The 17,125-nt window shown below is 64.8% G+C and overlaps 1 protein-coding gene across 1 annotated transcript in view; it reads right to left on the reverse strand.

Annotated features, from left to right (window-relative positions):
* Window positions 1-300: 300 nt before the first annotated feature.
* Window positions 301-17,125, reverse strand: part of MUC5B (mucin 5B, oligomeric mucus/gel-forming) — a 37,702-nt gene continuing 20,877 nt past the window's right edge. Inside the window, exons 32-52 of the mRNA XM_063636159.1 lie at window positions 15,491-17,094; window positions 12,179-15,430; window positions 9,718-12,118; window positions 8,857-9,038; window positions 8,401-8,572; window positions 7,045-7,298; window positions 6,516-6,702; window positions 6,130-6,355; window positions 5,846-6,021; window positions 5,595-5,664; window positions 5,051-5,151; window positions 4,551-4,582; window positions 4,110-4,290; window positions 3,617-3,721; window positions 3,444-3,481; window positions 2,739-2,858; window positions 2,168-2,254; window positions 1,925-2,047; window positions 1,678-1,720; window positions 1,343-1,445; window positions 301-689 (exon numbers count right to left, since the gene is read on the reverse strand). Of these exons, the coding sequence (XP_063492229.1) occupies window positions 470-689; window positions 1,343-1,445; window positions 1,678-1,720; window positions 1,925-2,047; window positions 2,168-2,254; window positions 2,739-2,858; window positions 3,444-3,481; window positions 3,617-3,721; window positions 4,110-4,290; window positions 4,551-4,582; window positions 5,051-5,151; window positions 5,595-5,664; window positions 5,846-6,021; window positions 6,130-6,355; window positions 6,516-6,702; window positions 7,045-7,298; window positions 8,401-8,572; window positions 8,857-9,038; window positions 9,718-12,118; window positions 12,179-15,430; window positions 15,491-17,094 (9,677 nt within the window). The 3' untranslated portion in view covers window positions 301-469. The remainder of the gene's footprint in view (window positions 690-1,342; window positions 1,446-1,677; window positions 1,721-1,924; window positions 2,048-2,167; window positions 2,255-2,738; window positions 2,859-3,443; window positions 3,482-3,616; window positions 3,722-4,109; window positions 4,291-4,550; window positions 4,583-5,050; window positions 5,152-5,594; window positions 5,665-5,845; window positions 6,022-6,129; window positions 6,356-6,515; window positions 6,703-7,044; window positions 7,299-8,400; window positions 8,573-8,856; window positions 9,039-9,717; window positions 12,119-12,178; window positions 15,431-15,490; window positions 17,095-17,125) is intronic.

Below are 17,125 nucleotides of genomic sequence, written 5' to 3' on the forward strand. Positions count from 1 at the left end.
CCTGAGGTACCCTGCAGCAGGCATGGACAGGCGGCCGCCTTGCCTATCGCAGCTTCCTGGCAGCAGCTGGCCTTGCCTGGACCAGCCTATCTGTGCCCCAGCGGCCGGATGTGGCCAGCCGGAATCCGTGCTGCACGGGGGTTCCGGCCGTGGCAGGGACACATAGGCCCGCACATGTTTAGTTTGTTCCAGGGCGTCCCAGTGACATCAGGGAGGGGCAAGACCAAGGTGGGCCACAGGCTTTCCCAGGGCAGGACTCCTGAGTGGCGCCCTCCTGAAAGGGGTCCTGCTGGCCCCTCACCCTTCCAGGGCTGGTTTCACCCATGGGGTGGGCAGCAGGAGCACGGAGCACGGGGTGCCACACACAGAGGCCGGGGGGCTCCGAGGAGCAGGCCCAAGGTTTTCATGATTGGACAATGCACGTCCTGGCTCCAGGTGGACAGAGCATGGGGATGGAGGCAGAACGTCCTCAGACAGCAGTGGCCTCCTGGGCCAGGAAGCCAGGGGTGTGTGGGGGAGCCCTGGGAGCAGGGACACAGAAGGGCGTGCAGCCACACTCATCCACGTGCGTGTAGGTGTGCAGGATGGCCGAGCCGTCGGGACAGCGCAAGGGTACCGTCTCCTCATGGACCCGCCTCTCCTGGCAGCAGGTGCACTGGTGCTGCATGGCCTGGGCCTCTGCCAAGTACCTGTGGACGCAGAGTGGCCCTCACATCAGCCACCTTGGCCCCGCCATTTCTCTGCCCAGCTATGGTGACACGTCGGCCTCTGGGGTCCTGGGCCAGACGGCCGCCCCCTTCTGTCCACAGTGGCCTACTCTGTGGGCACGTGAGGCTTCACCTCAGGATGGGGCAGCTCTGGGCCCCCAGGGTCCCTTGGCTCCCAGCTCTGTCTTCTGTGGCCTGCACTTCCCCTGTCTGAACCAGCTCCTCCAATCCTGCTGACCCTGATCAGCCCTTGACCCTTCCTCCTGCCTCTTCTAGCTAAGGGTCAACCCTGCTGGCCCCTCCTGTTGACAGCCAGAGTGGCAAGCCATGGGGGGCTTCACAGAAGGCTCTGGTTCTGCCCACCCTTCCCAGGGGGACACCTGGACCTGGGTTCGCAGCCGGGAGCTCTGTGCCATGTGGCTCAGCTCAGCCGGGCCCTGGCCTGGCTAGGAGAGTGGCCCCAGGCTTTCTGCCAATGGACTTGGAGAGGGGGAGCCCTGCTGGGGAGCCCCTTCCCTCCTTCCTGGAGCTGGCGTAGGCCCTCCTGACCCAGAGCAGGCTGCCAGCCAGCTGACGGGCCAGGGCAGACCCACCACACACAGGTGCTCTTGGCACAGGGCCAGGAGCCCACTCACTTGGACACTCCGGGGCAGGAGCCCTCGCAGAAGGTGATGTTGACCTCAGTCTCGCAGCCCTCATGCCACAGGACGGTCATGTTGACGCGGACTTGACAGGAGTCTGGGAGGAGGAAAGGCAGATTCGGAGCCCCACTGGACCCTCACTCTGAGGGCCTGGACCTGCTGGGCCGACCATCCCCATGGGACCACCCCTCCCATGGCCCTCCAGGACCGAGGGTGGAGTCTGGACGCGGGCATCCCACTGCTGCCCAGTGCAGATGTCTGGGCAGGAATGGATGGGTGGCAACGGGCTGGAGCTGGAGGGCTGGTATGGGAAGGTGGCTTCCACTTACCCTCCTCACAGGAGTAGCAGCAGCCGGTTTTCCTGAGGCTCCCCTGGGGGGCCAAAGACAGGGGCAGGGCTGTGGGTGGGGCCTCCCTGGTGGGTGTGGCCTCCTGGGGAGGGGTGGGGCCTCCCAGGCAGGGGCAGGGCCTCCCAGGCAGGGGCGGGGCCTCCCTGCTGTGCGGGGCATCCTAGACGGGTTGGGCCTCCCTGGTGGACAAGGACTCCCAGGCAGGGGTAGGGCCTCCAGCACACACCCTGCAGCTGGACACATCTGGGCAGGATGCAGGCTGTGGGGTCAGCAAATGGACTCCACCCTCAACCTCACAGAGGTACACAGTGCAGTTGTCCACACGGCTGTTGACCCAGGTTTCGTTCAGCTGAAATGCAAGGGTGAGAGTGGAAGCCGAGTAGGGATTATTTCTTGTGCGGAGCCCCATTGGGGGTGAGGGTCTCCAGGGAGGGAGCTGAGAACTGCCCCCACATGCCTCTGCTGTTACCTGGACTGGCTGGCCATCGGGCGTGAGGCAGGCAGTCTGCATGCACTCCCCACAGCACTGCCCGGCCACTGTCTTGTACTCAAAGCCCTGTGGGGACATGAGGGGCATCAGGCCCTAACCCTCTCCTCCAGCGCCTGCCCCGGCCCAGCCTGCCCTCCTGCCTACACCCCAGTGGTCCAGGGTCCCTTAGCCCTGTCCCTGCCTGGGCCTATACCCGAAGAAGTTGCCCCCAGTCAGTTATCCTGGCTCAGCCTCACCCCAGTTTCCAGCACCTTCTCTCTGCCTACCCCTGCCTTCCTGGAACCTGACCCCAGCCCCTGTCCCCAGCAGCCTGCAGGTCCTGTCCCACCCCCAGACCCCCTCAGTCATCCTCCTACTTCATACCCTCCCTTTGCAAACAAACAAGACCCCAGCAGTGGCTGAGCTAGAGAACCCCAGGGAGCCAGGATAAGTGACTCAGGGCTGGGTCTGCCCAGCAGCTGTGGGCTCACCTGGGGGCAGGTGCCTCGGGGGCTCACCTGGGGGCAGGTGCCTCGGGGGCTCAGCTGAGGGCAGGTTACTCAGGTCTCACCTGGGGGCAGGTAGTATTGTTGCAGGCATCCTCCTGACATTGCACCGTTGGGTCCTGGGTGTCCCCAGAGAGGCAGGTACATGTGTGGCAGGGAAGGGCCCCTGGGAAGGTTGCACCAACCTGCAATGGGTAGGAGGGTGGCACTGAGGGCACTGGTGGGGCACCAGGGCCAGGACCCCTCCCCGTGACCCACTGGGGCCTGCAAGGAGTTGTTCCTTCCTCAGATGGAGCATGGATGCACCCCTGGCTGAGCATGGACCCGGGCAGGCAGGGAGCTGATGCACACAGGGACCACAGGTGGGCAGGGAATCCCGGCAGGCAGAGACCCCATGTAGGCAGGAATCTGGGTGGGCAGAGACCCCATGGGGGCAGGAATCCGGTGGGCAGGAATCCAGGCGGGTAGGAATCTGGGTGGGCAGGAATCCGGGCGGGCAGGGACCCCAGGCAGGTGTGTGCTGCCCCCAGGCTGTTGCTGGGAGCCCCTGAAAGGACCTTTCAGAGGCAGCAGGTGTGGAGCTCATGCGGTCGACGTAAGGTGCCCCCGAGTCCCAAGCACGTCCCAGCTCTGACGTGCCCAGGGCCCCTGTGCGGATCTGCCCTCATGGCAGGAATGTCAAGACAAGGAGTGGGGCTCAGAGGGCCCCGGGGCATCCCACACACATGTTCAGGTCCCAGGGCCACACCCGCCCACTGCTGTGCCCTTACCCCGTAGAAGGTGCCGTTGTATGAACACAGCTGAGGTCCTGGAAGGAAAGGGAGCTAAGCCCACGACAGGTGGTGGGGAGCATGTGCTCCAGCGCTCCCACCGTCCTGCACCTCCCACCCAGGCGAGAGGCCACCCAGGAGCCCGGCCCCAGCCCCGCCCCAGCCCCGCTCACTGCAGCGGAAGGTGGGACAGCAGTCGCCCTCCTCCTGGGTGCAGATCAACTCCTGCCCTGGCGGGCACACGGGCAGGCTCTGGGGGCAGGTGGTTGTGTTGCACACTGTGGGAGGACGGAGGCCACTGTCCGGGTGCTGCTCACTCCTCCTCCAGACCGCTTGTTCCCAGAGTAAGTTGCAGGCATGCTTTTCCCCGAGGACCTGACCGTTTCACAGCCCCTGGGGACTCCCTCCAGGCCCCTTGCTTGGCCACCTCCCTGCTGCTTCCCACGTCCCTGGGACACTCCTGGGCAGGCCAGAGGTCACCAGCCTCATCTTTAGGAGGAGAATGAAGCACCTGGAGGCCATCTCTGCCGAGTGGTCCTGCCGCGGTCACACCAGGACACAGTGGCTCTCCTCTGCTCTCCTGTGCCCAACCCGCAGGACCCTGGTGGGTGCCGGCTCTGTCCCCCCTCACCCTACGCAGGGCACCTCTGCTCTGCAGGGTCTTACCGCACACCGTCTCGGGGCAGCAGGGGTTGTCGGCCCGGGGCCTGGTCACGGTCACGAAGCCGGGACGGCTGCACGGCAGGGGCTGACCCTGGGCCTCACAGGGCAGGGGCTTGCACTGCACCGACACTGAACCCTCGTCACACACGCAGGACTGGCAGTTGCTGACCCACCGCTCCCCGGGCTGGAATGGATCAAGAGGGTCCCTGAGGGCTCCTGGACAGGCACAGGTCAACTCTGGGCATCTGTCCGGCCACCCCCTCCCCCCTCGGGCTGGTACCCGAGTGGCCCAGAGTGATGGGGCAGGAAGCCCACACCAGCCACCGGCACGTCCACGTCACATCGGGTGCCCCACAGCTGCCCTGTGTGATGGGGATGATCCTTCCCTCCCTCCCTCAGCTCGCGAGAGGGTGGGGTAGGGCAGGTGGGGGTGGAGCAACTCACGAATTTGGGAAACCCATCGGGTCCCACGCAGGCTGGAAAGAAAACAGCATGGCGTCACTGAGAGTGCTGAGGTTGCAGGCGGAGGGGCCTCTGGCCATGAGAGGTGCTATCAGGCCTGGAGCCTGCTTCCCCCTGGGATGGAAGGCCCTGGAGAACTTTTGGGGTGTCAGATGTGGCTGGAGCTCAGGCCAGGGCACCGTGAGCCCAGCTGTCAGTGCACAGAAGCCTCGTCCATGGTGGTGGGAGGCAGGGCTCAGGGGAGGGACCACCACAGCATCACACAAGGGCAGAGCCTCCCTGTGGGGCTTCAGGGGACCGTGGGGGCTCTGCAGGGCTCAGGGCCACTCTGGGGCCATCCTGTGCTCTGGTGGGGCAGAACAGGTCACAGGGGTCAGCTGGGGAGAGGGGAGAGCACATCACGGTCCTGGGCGGCTCCTCCCACCCTGTGTGTGCTTGGGTCGAGCCCAAGGTGGTGTCCCGCAGCAGGTGGCGGAGCTTACGGCAGGCCTGCACGCAGATGCCTGTGTGTGCGTTGAAGAGGATCTGGTCCTCAGGGCAGAAGCAGCCCTCCGCCAGACCCTCCAGCTGTGGATTCTGGTTCCTGCAGGACGACAAGAGAGGCCCTGAGACCTAGAGATCCAGGAGGCCTCCACTGTCATCCATGTGAGTCCCCAGGATGGGCAGTGGGGAGCGGGGAAGGAGATGAATGGGTGGACTGCAGGGCTCAGGGTGGGCGGGGCTGGGGGCGGGGATGTGTGGGGCTGGGGTGGGGATGGGCAGGGCTGAATGGATGGGGATGGGTGGGGCTTGGGGGCGGGGCCAGGTGGGGATGGGGGGCTAGGCGTGGCCAGGGATGCGCCCACTGCCCGACTCTGTCTCTAAGGCATCTGGGAGCAGCAGGGGATGTTTTCCAAGGAGTCCTGGGCTCGGGCACCCCAGAGATCTGTGGCTCACAGTGGGACACCCTCTGGCCTTCTCCTGCTCCCCCAGATGGGTCAGGCAGGCCTGGGTGGCAGAGAAGGCACCAGCCATCCCTGTACTCACCTGGAGTTGCAGGTGGCAGGCTGTATGTGGCCGCATGGCTTGTACACTTTGGTGGGCGGGCAGGTGAGGTCTGTGGGCACAGAGAGGTGTCAGACAAGCCAAGGGGTCTGGGGGGCCCAGGGCCACCCCCACTCACCACACAGGCCACTCAGGCTGAGGGGTCTGGGGGGGCCCAGGGCCGCCCCCACTCACCGCACAGGACACTCAGAGAGGCCGAGGAGTCTGGGGGACCCAGGGCCGCCCCCACTCACCGCACAGGCCGCCGGTTGCACCTCGCCAGTCACTGCACACTCCCCGGGTGCGGCAGAGTGCTGCGTAGGCCTCCAGGCTCTGGCAGGGCACCTCGGGGCGGCCCCCGCAGTGGTCACTGATGCAGGCGTTGAAGAATGGGCCCGGGGGCACAAGGTCGTGGCACTCAGCAAAGACCCTGTGGGGCAAAGCAATCAGGACGGAGGGCACCCAGCCCCAGGGAGCTGCGTGCGTGCGTGCGGGTGGGGGCGCCCCAGGGCCTGCAACCCCCGAGGGGAGGACTCACTGGCTCAGCATCAGATCACAGAGCGGCTGCGGTGGGCACGGGCTGGGGGTGGGTGTGCTAGACACCGGGGCCGGGGGGCTGGCAGTAGGGGGTGTGCCAGTCGGGGCCCAGCAGCCATCCTTTCTGCTGTCGGGGACCAGCCAAGTCTTGGCCATGTCCTTGCAGCTGGCGGCAGTGGTTCCATCCCGCTGGAGACAGTCGTCCCTCTGGTTGTTGGTGCAGGTGCCTGGGGGTGGGGGTGTCACCGCGGGGCTGGAATCCGGGGAGACTTTCACAGCCCCCACCCCCCTCCCCCACTCATTCCCCTCCCCAGGCTTCCCCTATGCTCACTGGGTTGTCAGGCCCAGCAGCAGCCCTGGCCCGGACAGGACCCGCCGCCCACTCACCGCACTGGCCCTCGGTGTTGTTGTGGAAGAGGCTGTAGGGCAGCCGGGCCTGGAAGACGTGGCCATCGAAGGTGACGCTCACGCCCAGGGCAGGAATGTCCACACGCATGGTGGTGGTCCCCGTCACAGACACCAGCACGCCGTTCTTGCTGAAACCGCTGCTCACCGGAATTTTGTCAAACAGGGTCTGGGGGAATCCGGGGGAACCCTGAGCCGGGAGGCAGTGCCAGGCGGGCTCGGGGAGCGGGGCTTCCCTTTGGGGCTCTGCTTTGATGTGCAGAGACCGCCCTGTGTATCCCCCACCCCAAAGCCCAGATCTTCCCCAGGGGCCTGGAGTCTCCAGTTGGCTGCATTTAGGCCACGGGGTGTGCTCGGCCTTAGGCAGCCCCACAGGCCTTCCCTGCCCCCTGGGAGCTGTCTTGGGCACCGGGCCATCGCTGTGGCACCTGGGTCACCCCGGCCTGCAGTCGGCCTGCCCAGGTTCAGTTGGGACTGGGCCAACACTGTGCCACCTGCAGCCTGGACTCACCAGGCCCTCCTCCTTCCCATGCACCATGGTGACGGTGAGGACGATGTCCATGGACTTGTAGTGGATGCTGAGGGCGCGGGGGCAGCTGGCGGCAGTGGCAGAGGCCGTGCAGTAATGGTTGTCCAGGTAGAGGCTGAGATTCCCAAAGCGTGCGTGGATCTCTCTCATGAGGACATAGGTGCAGTTGCCCCGGAAGGTGTAAGAGGTGCCATCAAAGGTGGAATAGTGGGAGCCGCCCCACATGCTGCAGATGCCTGCGGGACACAGACGGACGGGCTGGCAGGCTCCGTGGTGGTGCCCTCGTTCCCAGGCGTCATGGCAGCCAACATCACCACTGTGACTGCCGCCTCGGGGAGCCACTGAAGCCCTGGGGCCTCAGCTGCCTCATCTATAAAAATGGGTCCAGTGTGTGGAATGGGGTCCCCCAAAATCTATGGCCACCCCAGAACCTCTGCATGTGGCTTTGCCGGGAGAAAGCGTCTTTGCAGATGGGATTAAGGGAAGCATCTTGAAATGACTTCATCCTGGGCTAGCTGGGTGGGCCCTCAATCCAATGACCAGTGTCCTTACGGGAGACAGAAGAGACACAGACACAGAGAGGGGAGGCCACAGAGAGGCATAGGCAGAGATCAGAGGGATGCAGCCACAGCCAAAGGACACCTGGAGTCCCCAAAGCTCGGAGAGGCAGGAAGGACCTCCCCAGACCCTCAGCGGGGAGTGTAGCCCCTGCCCGCCTGGATCTCAGACTTCCAGCTCCAGGACGGAGAGTGTGTTTCTGTTGTATAAGCTCCCCAGCTTGTGGCGGTTTGGAACAGCAGCCCTGGGCCAAGGACAAGGGGAGGAGTGAGAAGGCCGTCACCTCTTAGCGGTGGGTCCCGCACGGTGATGGAAGCTACTATTAGGACCCAGGAGACAAAAGCTCCTCTGGGCTCCCGCTTCCATCCTGAGCTTCTCCTGGCCCCAGAAGCCCCTGGACAGGGTCCCTTTCAAACCACACAGGCTGATGCACAGAGAAGCTCAGCAAACCGGCCTCTGCTGCCTCTCCCTTGGGCTGTGTCAGCATTTTCAGCCCTGTGGACACAGAGCCTGCACACTAAAGGCTCTCAGAACGTGCACCACTGAGGCCCGAGACAGCATGGTACGTGATGGTTTCCTGAAGGTATGCTAGCGATCTTCCAAACACCACCACCATGCCCCACCATGCCCCACTGCACCCCACCACGTGCCACCATGCCCCACCATGCCCCACTGCACCCCACCATTCCCCACCGCACCCCACCATGCCCCACTGCGCCCCACCGTGCCCCACCATGACCCACCATGCCCCACTGCACCCCACCACACCCACACACTCACACTCGCACTCATAGTGGAAGTCACAGGGCTGGATCGGGTCCAACACTTTGATGGGCAGGTGCTTGTTCACGCAGGTGACGTTGGCCACAGGCTTTGGATCCAGCAGGATGACACGGTTGTCACCCATGCACCTGGCCACCATGCAGTTCTCCAGGGTCCAGGTCTCATTCACCTGGGGCAGGGAACATGCATGTCCTCACCTGGACTGGCTCACGGGACCCATCCCCAGCTCATCCCACCCCTCATGGCCCAAAGCCCCAGGTGGCCACAAGAGCCTACGTGGGGAGGGCAGCCCCTGTGCTATCCTGGCCCCTAGACCCTGTGTGCCTCCTCCAACTGGAGATACTGGCGGCAGGGTCACTGAGACGGGCCTTGGGGGCTGGGCCGTGGCTGTGCCTCCAGCCAACCCAGACCCTGTGCACACAGCAGGGGAGGTAGAGGGCAGGCGGGGCCCACCTGCCGGGGAGGAATGGCATTGTCACAGCCAGGGACAGGGGAGGGCGAGGACAGCGGGGTGGAGGACACTGGTGCTGGGGAGGTGGGGCAGGCGCCCTGGAAGCGGTCAATGTCACAGTGCTGGTTGCACACTGCGTAGAAATGGCAGCCGGCTCGGTCGGTCTTATTGTAGATGACTTCCCCTGTGAAGGACAACACCATAGGAAGATAAGCCACTCCCAGAGATGGGCAAGCCAGAGTCCTGGGAGAGCGAACGCAGAGGTCAGTGCAGGAGGGAGCAGCTGTTCCAGGGAGGGGAGTGCGGAAGGCTGAGGCTGAGTGTGTCCAGTGGGGACTGACTGTGGCCAATGGGGACGCACTGTGGCCAGGGGAGACCGAATGTGGCCAGTGGGGATGCACTGTGGCCAGTGGGGAGGCATTGTGGCCAGGGGAGACCGAATGTGGCCACTGGGGATGCATTGTGGCCAGGGGAGACCGAATGTGGCCAGTGGGGATGCACTGTGGCCAGTGGGGACTGAATGTGGCCAGTGGGGACTGAATGTGGCCACTGGGGATGCATTGTGGCCAGGGGAGACCGAATGTGGCCACTGGGGATGCATTGTGGCCAGTGGGGACCGAATGTGGCCAGTGGGGACCGAGTGTGGCCGGTGGGGACTGAATGTGGCCAGTGGGGACCGAATGTGGCCAGTGGGGACTGAATGTGGCCAGTGGGGACCGAGTGTGGCCGGGAGGGGCCAAGTGAGTCCAGTGGGGAACAAGCATGGCCAGCAGGGAGAAAGCAGGTGGCTCCCAGGACAGGCAGACCCAGGTTGGCATAGCATGTGGGGAAAGGGTATGGCAGCATTTTCCATGATCACTCACCAGGCGAGAAGAGCTGTCCAAATGCCCTGCAGAAGCAGGGAGTAGAGAAGTGGGAGCTGGGCAAGCCAGTGGGTCTCAGGGTGGTGAGGACTGAGGAGGACACAGTGGACATGCTGAAGGTTGGCAGGCTGCTGGGGAGCACTACAGGGGTGTGGGTGGTCCCCAGGGTGGACAAGCTGGGAACTGTGGAGCCAGTGGCTGTGGGCATGGTGGCCATGGTGGTCACCACCTTGGGGCTGTAAGCTGTTCCTGGAGTGGAGGAGGCGGTGGCCGTGGAGCCGCTGGGCACGGTCATGGTGGCTGTAGTGGTTGGCTCTGTGAGGATCCAGGTGGTCCCTGGGGTGGAGGACGGGGTGCCCGTGGAGCCAGTGGCTGCAGTTGTAGTGGCTGCTGTGGTCAGCTCTGTGAGGACCCAGGTTGTCCCCAGAGTGGAGGAGGGTGTGGCTGTGGAACTGGTGGCCCTTGTCGTGGTGGCAGTGGTGGTCAGCACTGTGGAGGTGTGGGTGGTCTCTGGAGTGGAGGAGGTGTGGATTGTGGACATGGTGGCCACGGGTGTGGTGGTCTGTGCTGCGAGGGTCCAGGTGGTCCACAGGGTGGAGGAGGGGATGGGTGTAAAGCTGGTAGCTGTGGATTTTGTGGCTGTGCTTGTCAGCACTGGAAGGGTGGTTGCAGTCCTTGCACTGGAGGAGGGAGTGGCTTTGGAGCTGCTGGCTATGGGTGTGGTGGCCGTGCTGGTCAGCACTTTGGGAGGGTGAGCTGTTACCGGGGTGGAGGTCAGGGTGGCCGTGGAGCCCGCGGCCACAGTCGTGATGGCTGTAGTGGTTGGCTCTGTAAGGATCCAGGTTGTCCCTGGAGTGGAGGACGGTGTGGCTGTGGAGCTGGTGGGCACCATCATGGTGGCTGTAGTGGCTGGCTCTGTGAGGATCCAGGTGGTCCCCGGGGTGGAGAAGGGGGTGGCGGTGGAGCCAGTGGCTGCAGTCGTAGTGGCTGTTGTGGACAGCTCTGTGAGGAGCCAGGTCGTCCCCGGAGTGGAGGAGGGCGTGGCCGTGGAGCTGGAGGCAGGGGTGCTGGGACAGAGGCTGTAGTTGCAGCAGAACACACGGATTTCATAGTTGAAGCACATCTTGAACTTCCCCACCTGCTCACGGTTCCTGCAGACCAGGCCAAAGTCCAGGCTGCATTCCACGATCTGGCCCAACTCCCGCAGGGGGACAGCAGGCTGGGCCTGGGCGCGGCACTCGAGGCCCAGGGGCTGCTCACAGACGGCCCCTCCGGCCGCGCGGATGTTGGAGTAGGTGTCAAAGTCCCCGCCAGAGGGCCCCGGCATGGGGTAGCTGTAGTCCAGCCAGTCCGACCAGGCACACTGGGGCTCACAGCCCGTGGTCACCGCCGGGGTTGTGGGGGCCGATGTGGGGCTGCTGGGCAGCAGGGTCGAGGCGGGGGTCTCACTGGGTGTGGCTGTGGTCCTGGAGGTGGCCGTGGTGAGGCCCAGGGTGGTCTTCCCTGGAGAAGGGGGTGACTCGGTGGCCCTGCTGCTAGGATGAGGGCTGGACAGGGCTGGAGTCGAGTGCAGGGTGGTACCTGTGGTTCCTGCTGGGGTGTGGGAAGTCACCGTGGATGGCTCTGTGATGTGGGTGGTGCCCGACGTGGCCACGGAAGTCCAGGCTGTGGGCACCGTGTGGGGACTGCTGGGGGGCAGGGATCGTCCATGTGTGGTGGCCGTGGTGATCGGCACCGGGGGGATGGGAGTTGTCCCTGGAGTGGAGGAGGGGGTGGTGGTGGAGCCGGTGGCGGTGATCGTAGTGACCCTGGTGGTCAGTGGTGGGGGAGTACCAGTGGTCTGTGTGCTGGAGGAGGGTGTTGCCATAGAACCAGTGGCCACAGTAGTGGTGGTGGTGGTCAGCACTGCGGGGGTGTGGGTGGTCCCTGGGATGGAGGAGGGGGTCACCGTGGAGCCCCTGGTTGTGGGTGTGGTGGTTGTGCTGATCTGCACTGGACGCGTGGGTGCCGTCCCTGGGATGGAGGAGGCGGTGGCTGTGAAGCCCGTGGTTGCGGTAGTCAGCACTTTGGTAGTGTGAGCTGTTCCTGGGGTGGAGGGCGGGGTGGCCGCAGAGCCGGTGGTCCCGGTTGTGGTGGCCGTGGTGGCAAGCACTGTGGAGGTGTGGGCGGTCTCTGGAGTGGAGGAGGGTCTGGCTGTGGACATGGTGGCCGTGGGTGTGGTGGTCTGTGATAGGCGGGTCCAGGTGGAGCCCAGGGAGGAAGAGGGGATGGCTGTAATGCTGGTAGCTGTGGGTGTGGTGGCTGTGCTTGTCAGTGCTGGAAGGGTGGTTGCAGTCCCCGGACTGGAGGAGGGAGTGGCTTTGGAGCCGGTGACTGTGGGTGTCCTGGCCGTGGTGGTCACCTTTGGGGTGCCAGCAGTTGCCGAGGTGGAGGAGGCGGTGGCCGTGGAGCCGGTGGCCACGGTTGTGATGGCTGTGGTGGTCCCATTTGGGGTGCCAGCAGTTGCCAGGGTGGAGGAGGCGGTGGCCGTGGAGCCGGTGGCCACGGTTGTGGTGGCTGTAGTAGTTGGCTCTGTGAGGATCCAGGTGGTCCCTGGGGTGGAGGCGGGGGTGGCTGTGGAGCCAGTGGCTGCAATCGTAGTGGCTGTTGTGGTCAGCTCTGTGAGGAGCCAGGTTGTCCCCGGAGTGGAGGAGGGCGTGGCCGTGGAGCTGGAGGCAGGGGTGCTGGGGCAGAGGCTGTAGTTGCAGCAGAACACACGGATTTCATAGTTGAAGCACATCTTGAACTTCCCCACCTGCTCACGGTTCCTGCAGACCAGGCCAAAGTCCAGGCTGCATTCCACGATCTGGCCCAACTCCCGCAGGGGGACAGCAGGCTGGGCCTGGGCGCGGCACTCGAGGCCCAGGGGCTGCTCACAGACGGCCCCTCCGGCCGCGCGGATGTTGGAGTAGGTGTCAAAGTCCCCGCCAGAGGGCCCCGGCATGGGGTAGCTGTAGTCCAGCCAGTCCGACCAGGCACACTGGGGCTCACAGCCCGTGGTCACCGCCGGGGTTGTGGGGGCCGATGTGGGGCTGCTGGGCAGCAGGGTCGAGGCGGGGGTCTCACTGGGTGTGGCTGTGGTCCTGGAGGTGGCCGTGGTGAGGCCCAGGGTGGTCTTCCCTGGAGAAGGGGGTGACTCGGTGGCCCTGCTGCTAGGATGAGGGCTGGACAGGGCTGGAGTCGAGTGCAGGGTGGTACCTGTGGTTCCTGCTGGGGTGTGGGAAGTCACCGTGGATGGCTCTGTGATGTGGGTGGTGCCCGACGTGGCCACGGAAGTCCAGGCTGTGGGCACCGTGTGGGGACTGCTGGGGGGCAGGGATCGTCCATGTGTGGTGGCCGTGGTGATCGGCACCGGGGGGATGGGAGTTGTCCCTGGAGTGGAGGAGGGGGTGGTGGTGGAGCCGGTGGCGGTGATCGTAGTGACCCTGGTGGTCAGTGGTGGGGGAGTACCAGTGGTCTGTGTGCTGGAGGAGGGTGTTGCCATAGAACCAGTGGCCACAGTAGTGGTGGTGGTGGTCAGCACTGCGGGGGTGTGGGTGGTCCCTGGGATGGAGGAGGGGGTCACCGTGGAGCCCCTGGTTGTGGGTGTGGTGGTTGTGCTGATCTGCACTGGAAGCGTGGGTGCCGTCCCTGGGATGGAGGAGGCGGTGGCTGTGAAGCCCGTGGTTGCGGTAGTCAGCACTTTGGTAGTGTGAGCTGTTCCTGGGGTGGAGGACGGGGTGGCCGCAGAGCCGGTGGTCCCGGTTGTGGTGGCCGTGGTGGCAAGCACTGTGGAGGTGTGGGCGGTCTCTGGAGTGGAGGAGGGTCTGGCTGTGGACATGGTGGCCGTGGGTGTGGTGGTCTGTGATAGGCGGGTCCAGGTGGAGCCCAGGGAGGAAGAGGGGATGGCTGTAATGCTGGTAGCTGTGGGTGTGGTGGCTGTGCTTGTCAGTGCTGGAAGGGTGGTTGCAGTCCCCGGACTGGAGGAGGGAGTGGCTTTGGAGCCGGTGACTGTGGGTGTCCTGGCCGTGGTGGTCACCTTTGGGGTGCCAGCAGTTGCCGAGGTGGAGGAGGCGGTGGCCGTGGAGCCGGTGGCCACGGTTGTGATGGCTGTGGTGGTCCCATTTGGGGTGCCAGCAGTTGCCAGGGTGGAGGAGGCGGTGGCCGTGGAGCCGGTGGCCACGGTTGTGGTGGCTGTAGTAGTTGGCTCTGTGAGGATCCAGGTGGTCCCTGGGGTGGAGGCGGGGGTGGCTGTGGAGCCAGTGGCTGCAATCGTAGTGGCTGTTGTGGTCAGCTCTGTGAGGAGCCAGGTTGTCCCCGGAGTGGAGGAGGGCGTGGCCGTGGAGCTGGAGGCAGGGGTGCTGGGGCAGAGGCTGTAGTTGCAGCAGAACACACGGATTTCATAGTTGAAGCACATCTTGAACTTCCCCACCTGCTCACGGTTCCTGCAGACCAGGCCAAAGTCCAGGCTGCATTCCACGATCTGGCCCAACTCCCGCAGGGGGACAGCAGGCTGGGCCTGGGCGCGGCACTCGAGGCCCAGGGGCTGCTCACAGACGGCCCCTCCGGCCGCGCGGATGTTGGAGTAGGTGTCAAAGTCCCCGCCAGAGGGCCCCGGCATGGGGTAGCTGTAGTCCAGCCAGTCCGACCAGGCACACTGGGGCTCACAGCCCGTGGTCACCGCCGGGGTTGTGGGGGCCGATGTGGGGCTGCTGGGCAGCAGGGTCGAGGCGGGGGTCTCACTGGGTGTGGCTGTGGTCCTGGAGGTGGCCGTGGTGAGGCCCAGGGTGGTCTTCCCTGGAGAAGGGGGTGACTCGGTGGCCCTGCTGCTAGGATGAGGGCTGGACAGGGCTGGAGTCGAGTGCAGGGTGGTACCTGTGGTTCCTGCTGGGGTGTGGGAAGTCACCGTGGATGGCTCTGTGATGTGGGTGGTGCCCGACGTGGCCACGGAAGTCCAGGCTGTGGGCACCGTGTGGGGACTGCTGGGGGGCAGGGATCGTCCATGTGTGGTGGCCGTGGTGATCGGCACCGGGGGGATGGGAGTTGTCCCTGGAGTGGAGGAGGGGGTGGTGGTGGAGCCGGTGGCGGTGATCGTAGTGACCCTGGTGGTCAGTGGTGGGGGAGTACCAGTGGTCTGTGTGCTGGAGGAGGGTGTTGCCATAGAACCAGTGGCCACAGTAGTGGTGGTGGTGGTCAGCACTGCGGGGGTGTGGGTGGTCCCTGGGATGGAGGAGGGGGTCACCGTGGAGCCCCTGGTTGTGGGTGTGGTGGTTGTGCTGATCTGCACTGGACGCGTGGGTGCCGTCCCTGGGATGGAGGAGGCGGTGGCTGTGAAGCCCGTGGTTGCGGTAGTCAGCACTTTGGTAGTGTGAGCTGTTCCTGGGGTGGAGGGCGGGGTGGCCGCAGAGCCGGTGGTCCCGGTTGTGGTGGCCGTGGTGGCAAGCACTGTGGAGGTGTGGGCGGTCTCTGGAGTGGAGGAGGGTCTGGCTGTGGACATGGTGGCCGTGGGTGTGGTGGTCTGTGATAGGCGGGTCCAGGTGGAGCCCAGGGAGGAAGAGGGGATGGCTGTAATGCTGGTAGCTGTGGGTGTGGTGGCTGTGCTTGTCAGTGCTGGAAGGGTGGTTGCAGTCCCCGGACTGGAGGAGGGAGTGGCTTTGGAGCCGGTGACTGTGGGTGTCCTGGCCGTGGTGGTCACCTTTGGGGTGCCAGCAGTTGCCGAGGTGGAGGAGGCGGTGGCCGTGGAGCCGGTGGCCACGGTTGTGATGGCTGTGGTGGTCCCATTTGGGGTGCCAGCAGTTGCCAGGGTGGAGGAGGCGGTGGCCGTGGAGCCGGTGGCCACGGTTGTGGTGGCTGTAGTAGTTGGCTCTGTGAGGATCCAGGTGGTCCCTGGGGTGGAGGCGGGGGTGGCTGTGGAGCCAGTGGCTGCAATCGTAGTGGCTGTTGTGGTCAGCTCTGTGAGGAGCCAGGTTGTCCCCGGAGTGGAGGAGGGCGTGGCCGTGGAGCTGGAGGCAGGGGTGCTGGGGCAGAGGCTGTAGTTGCAGCAGAACACACGGATTTCATAGTTGAAGCACATCTTGAACTTCCCCACCTGCTCACGGTTCCTGCAGACCAGGCCAAAGTCCAGGCTGCATTCCACGATCTGGCCCAACTCCCGCAGGGGGACAGCAGGCTGGGCCTGGGCGCGGCACTCGAGGCCCAGGGGCTGCTCACAGACGGCCCCTCCGGCCGCGCGGATGTTGGAGTAGGTGTCAAAGTCCCCGCCAGAGGGCCCCGGCATGGGGTAGCTGTAGTCCAGCCAGTCCGACCAGGCACACTGGGGCTCACAGCCCGTGGTCACCACCGGAGTCGTGGAGGCTGATGTGGGGCTGCTCGGCAGCAGGGTCGAGATGCGAGTCTCGCTGGGTGTGGTCGTGGCCGTGGTCCTGGAGGTGGCCGTGGTGAGGCCCAGGGTGGTCTTCCCTGGAGAAGGAGGTGACTCGGTGGCCGTGCTGCTAGGGTGAGGGCTGGACAGGGCTGGAGTCGAGTGCAGGGTGGTACCTGTGGTTCCTGCTGGGGTGTGGGAAGTCACCGTGGATGGCTCTGTGGTGTGGGTGGTGCCCAAGGTGGCCATGGAAGTCCAGACCGTGGGCACTGTGTGGGGACTACTGGGGGGCAGGGATTGCCCATGTGTGGTGGATGTTGTGGTCAGCACTGGAAATGTATTAGTTGTCCCTGCAGTGCTGGGGGCTGCAGGTGTGATGGCTGTGGTGTTCAACACTAGAGGAATGAGAGTTGTCCTTGGAGTGGAAGAGGGGGTGGTGGTGGAGCCAGTGGCCGTGATCTTGGTGGCCGTGGTGGTCAGTTCTGTTGGAGTACCAGCTGTCTGTGGGCTAGAGGTGGGTGTTGCCATAGAACCAGTGCCCACAGTTGTCATGGTGGTGCTGATCAGCCCTGCAGGGGTGTGGGTGGTCCCTGGGATGGAGGAGGGGGTCACCATGGAGATGGTAGTTTTGGGTGTGGTGGTTGTGGTGATAAGTGCTGGAAGGGTGCTTGCCGTCCCTGGGCTGGAGGAGGGGATAACTGTGGAGCCCGTGGTGGTTGCTGTGGTGGTCAGCACTTTGGGGGTGTGAGCTGTCTGCACGGTGGCGAAGGGGGTGGCAGTGGAGCTGGCAACCACAGTTGTGGTGGTAGTGGTGGTCAACATTTTAGGGGTCTCAGCAGTCCTTTGGGTGGAGTAGGGGGTGGCTGTGGAGCTGGTGGCCTGGGTCGTGATGCCTGTGGTGGTCAGTACTTTCGTGGTGTGAGCTGTTCCTGGGGTGGTGGTGCGTCTGGCTGTGGCGCCTGTGCTCCTAGGCGTGGCAGCCGTGGAACCAGCACTCGTGGATGTGGCAGCCATGGATCCGGTCCTCGT

The sequence above is a fragment of the Symphalangus syndactylus genome, chromosome 1 (genome assembly GCF_028878055.3).
Source record: "Symphalangus syndactylus isolate Jambi chromosome 1, NHGRI_mSymSyn1-v2.1_pri, whole genome shotgun sequence".
Taxonomy (NCBI): Eukaryota; Metazoa; Chordata; class Mammalia; order Primates; family Hylobatidae; genus Symphalangus; species Symphalangus syndactylus.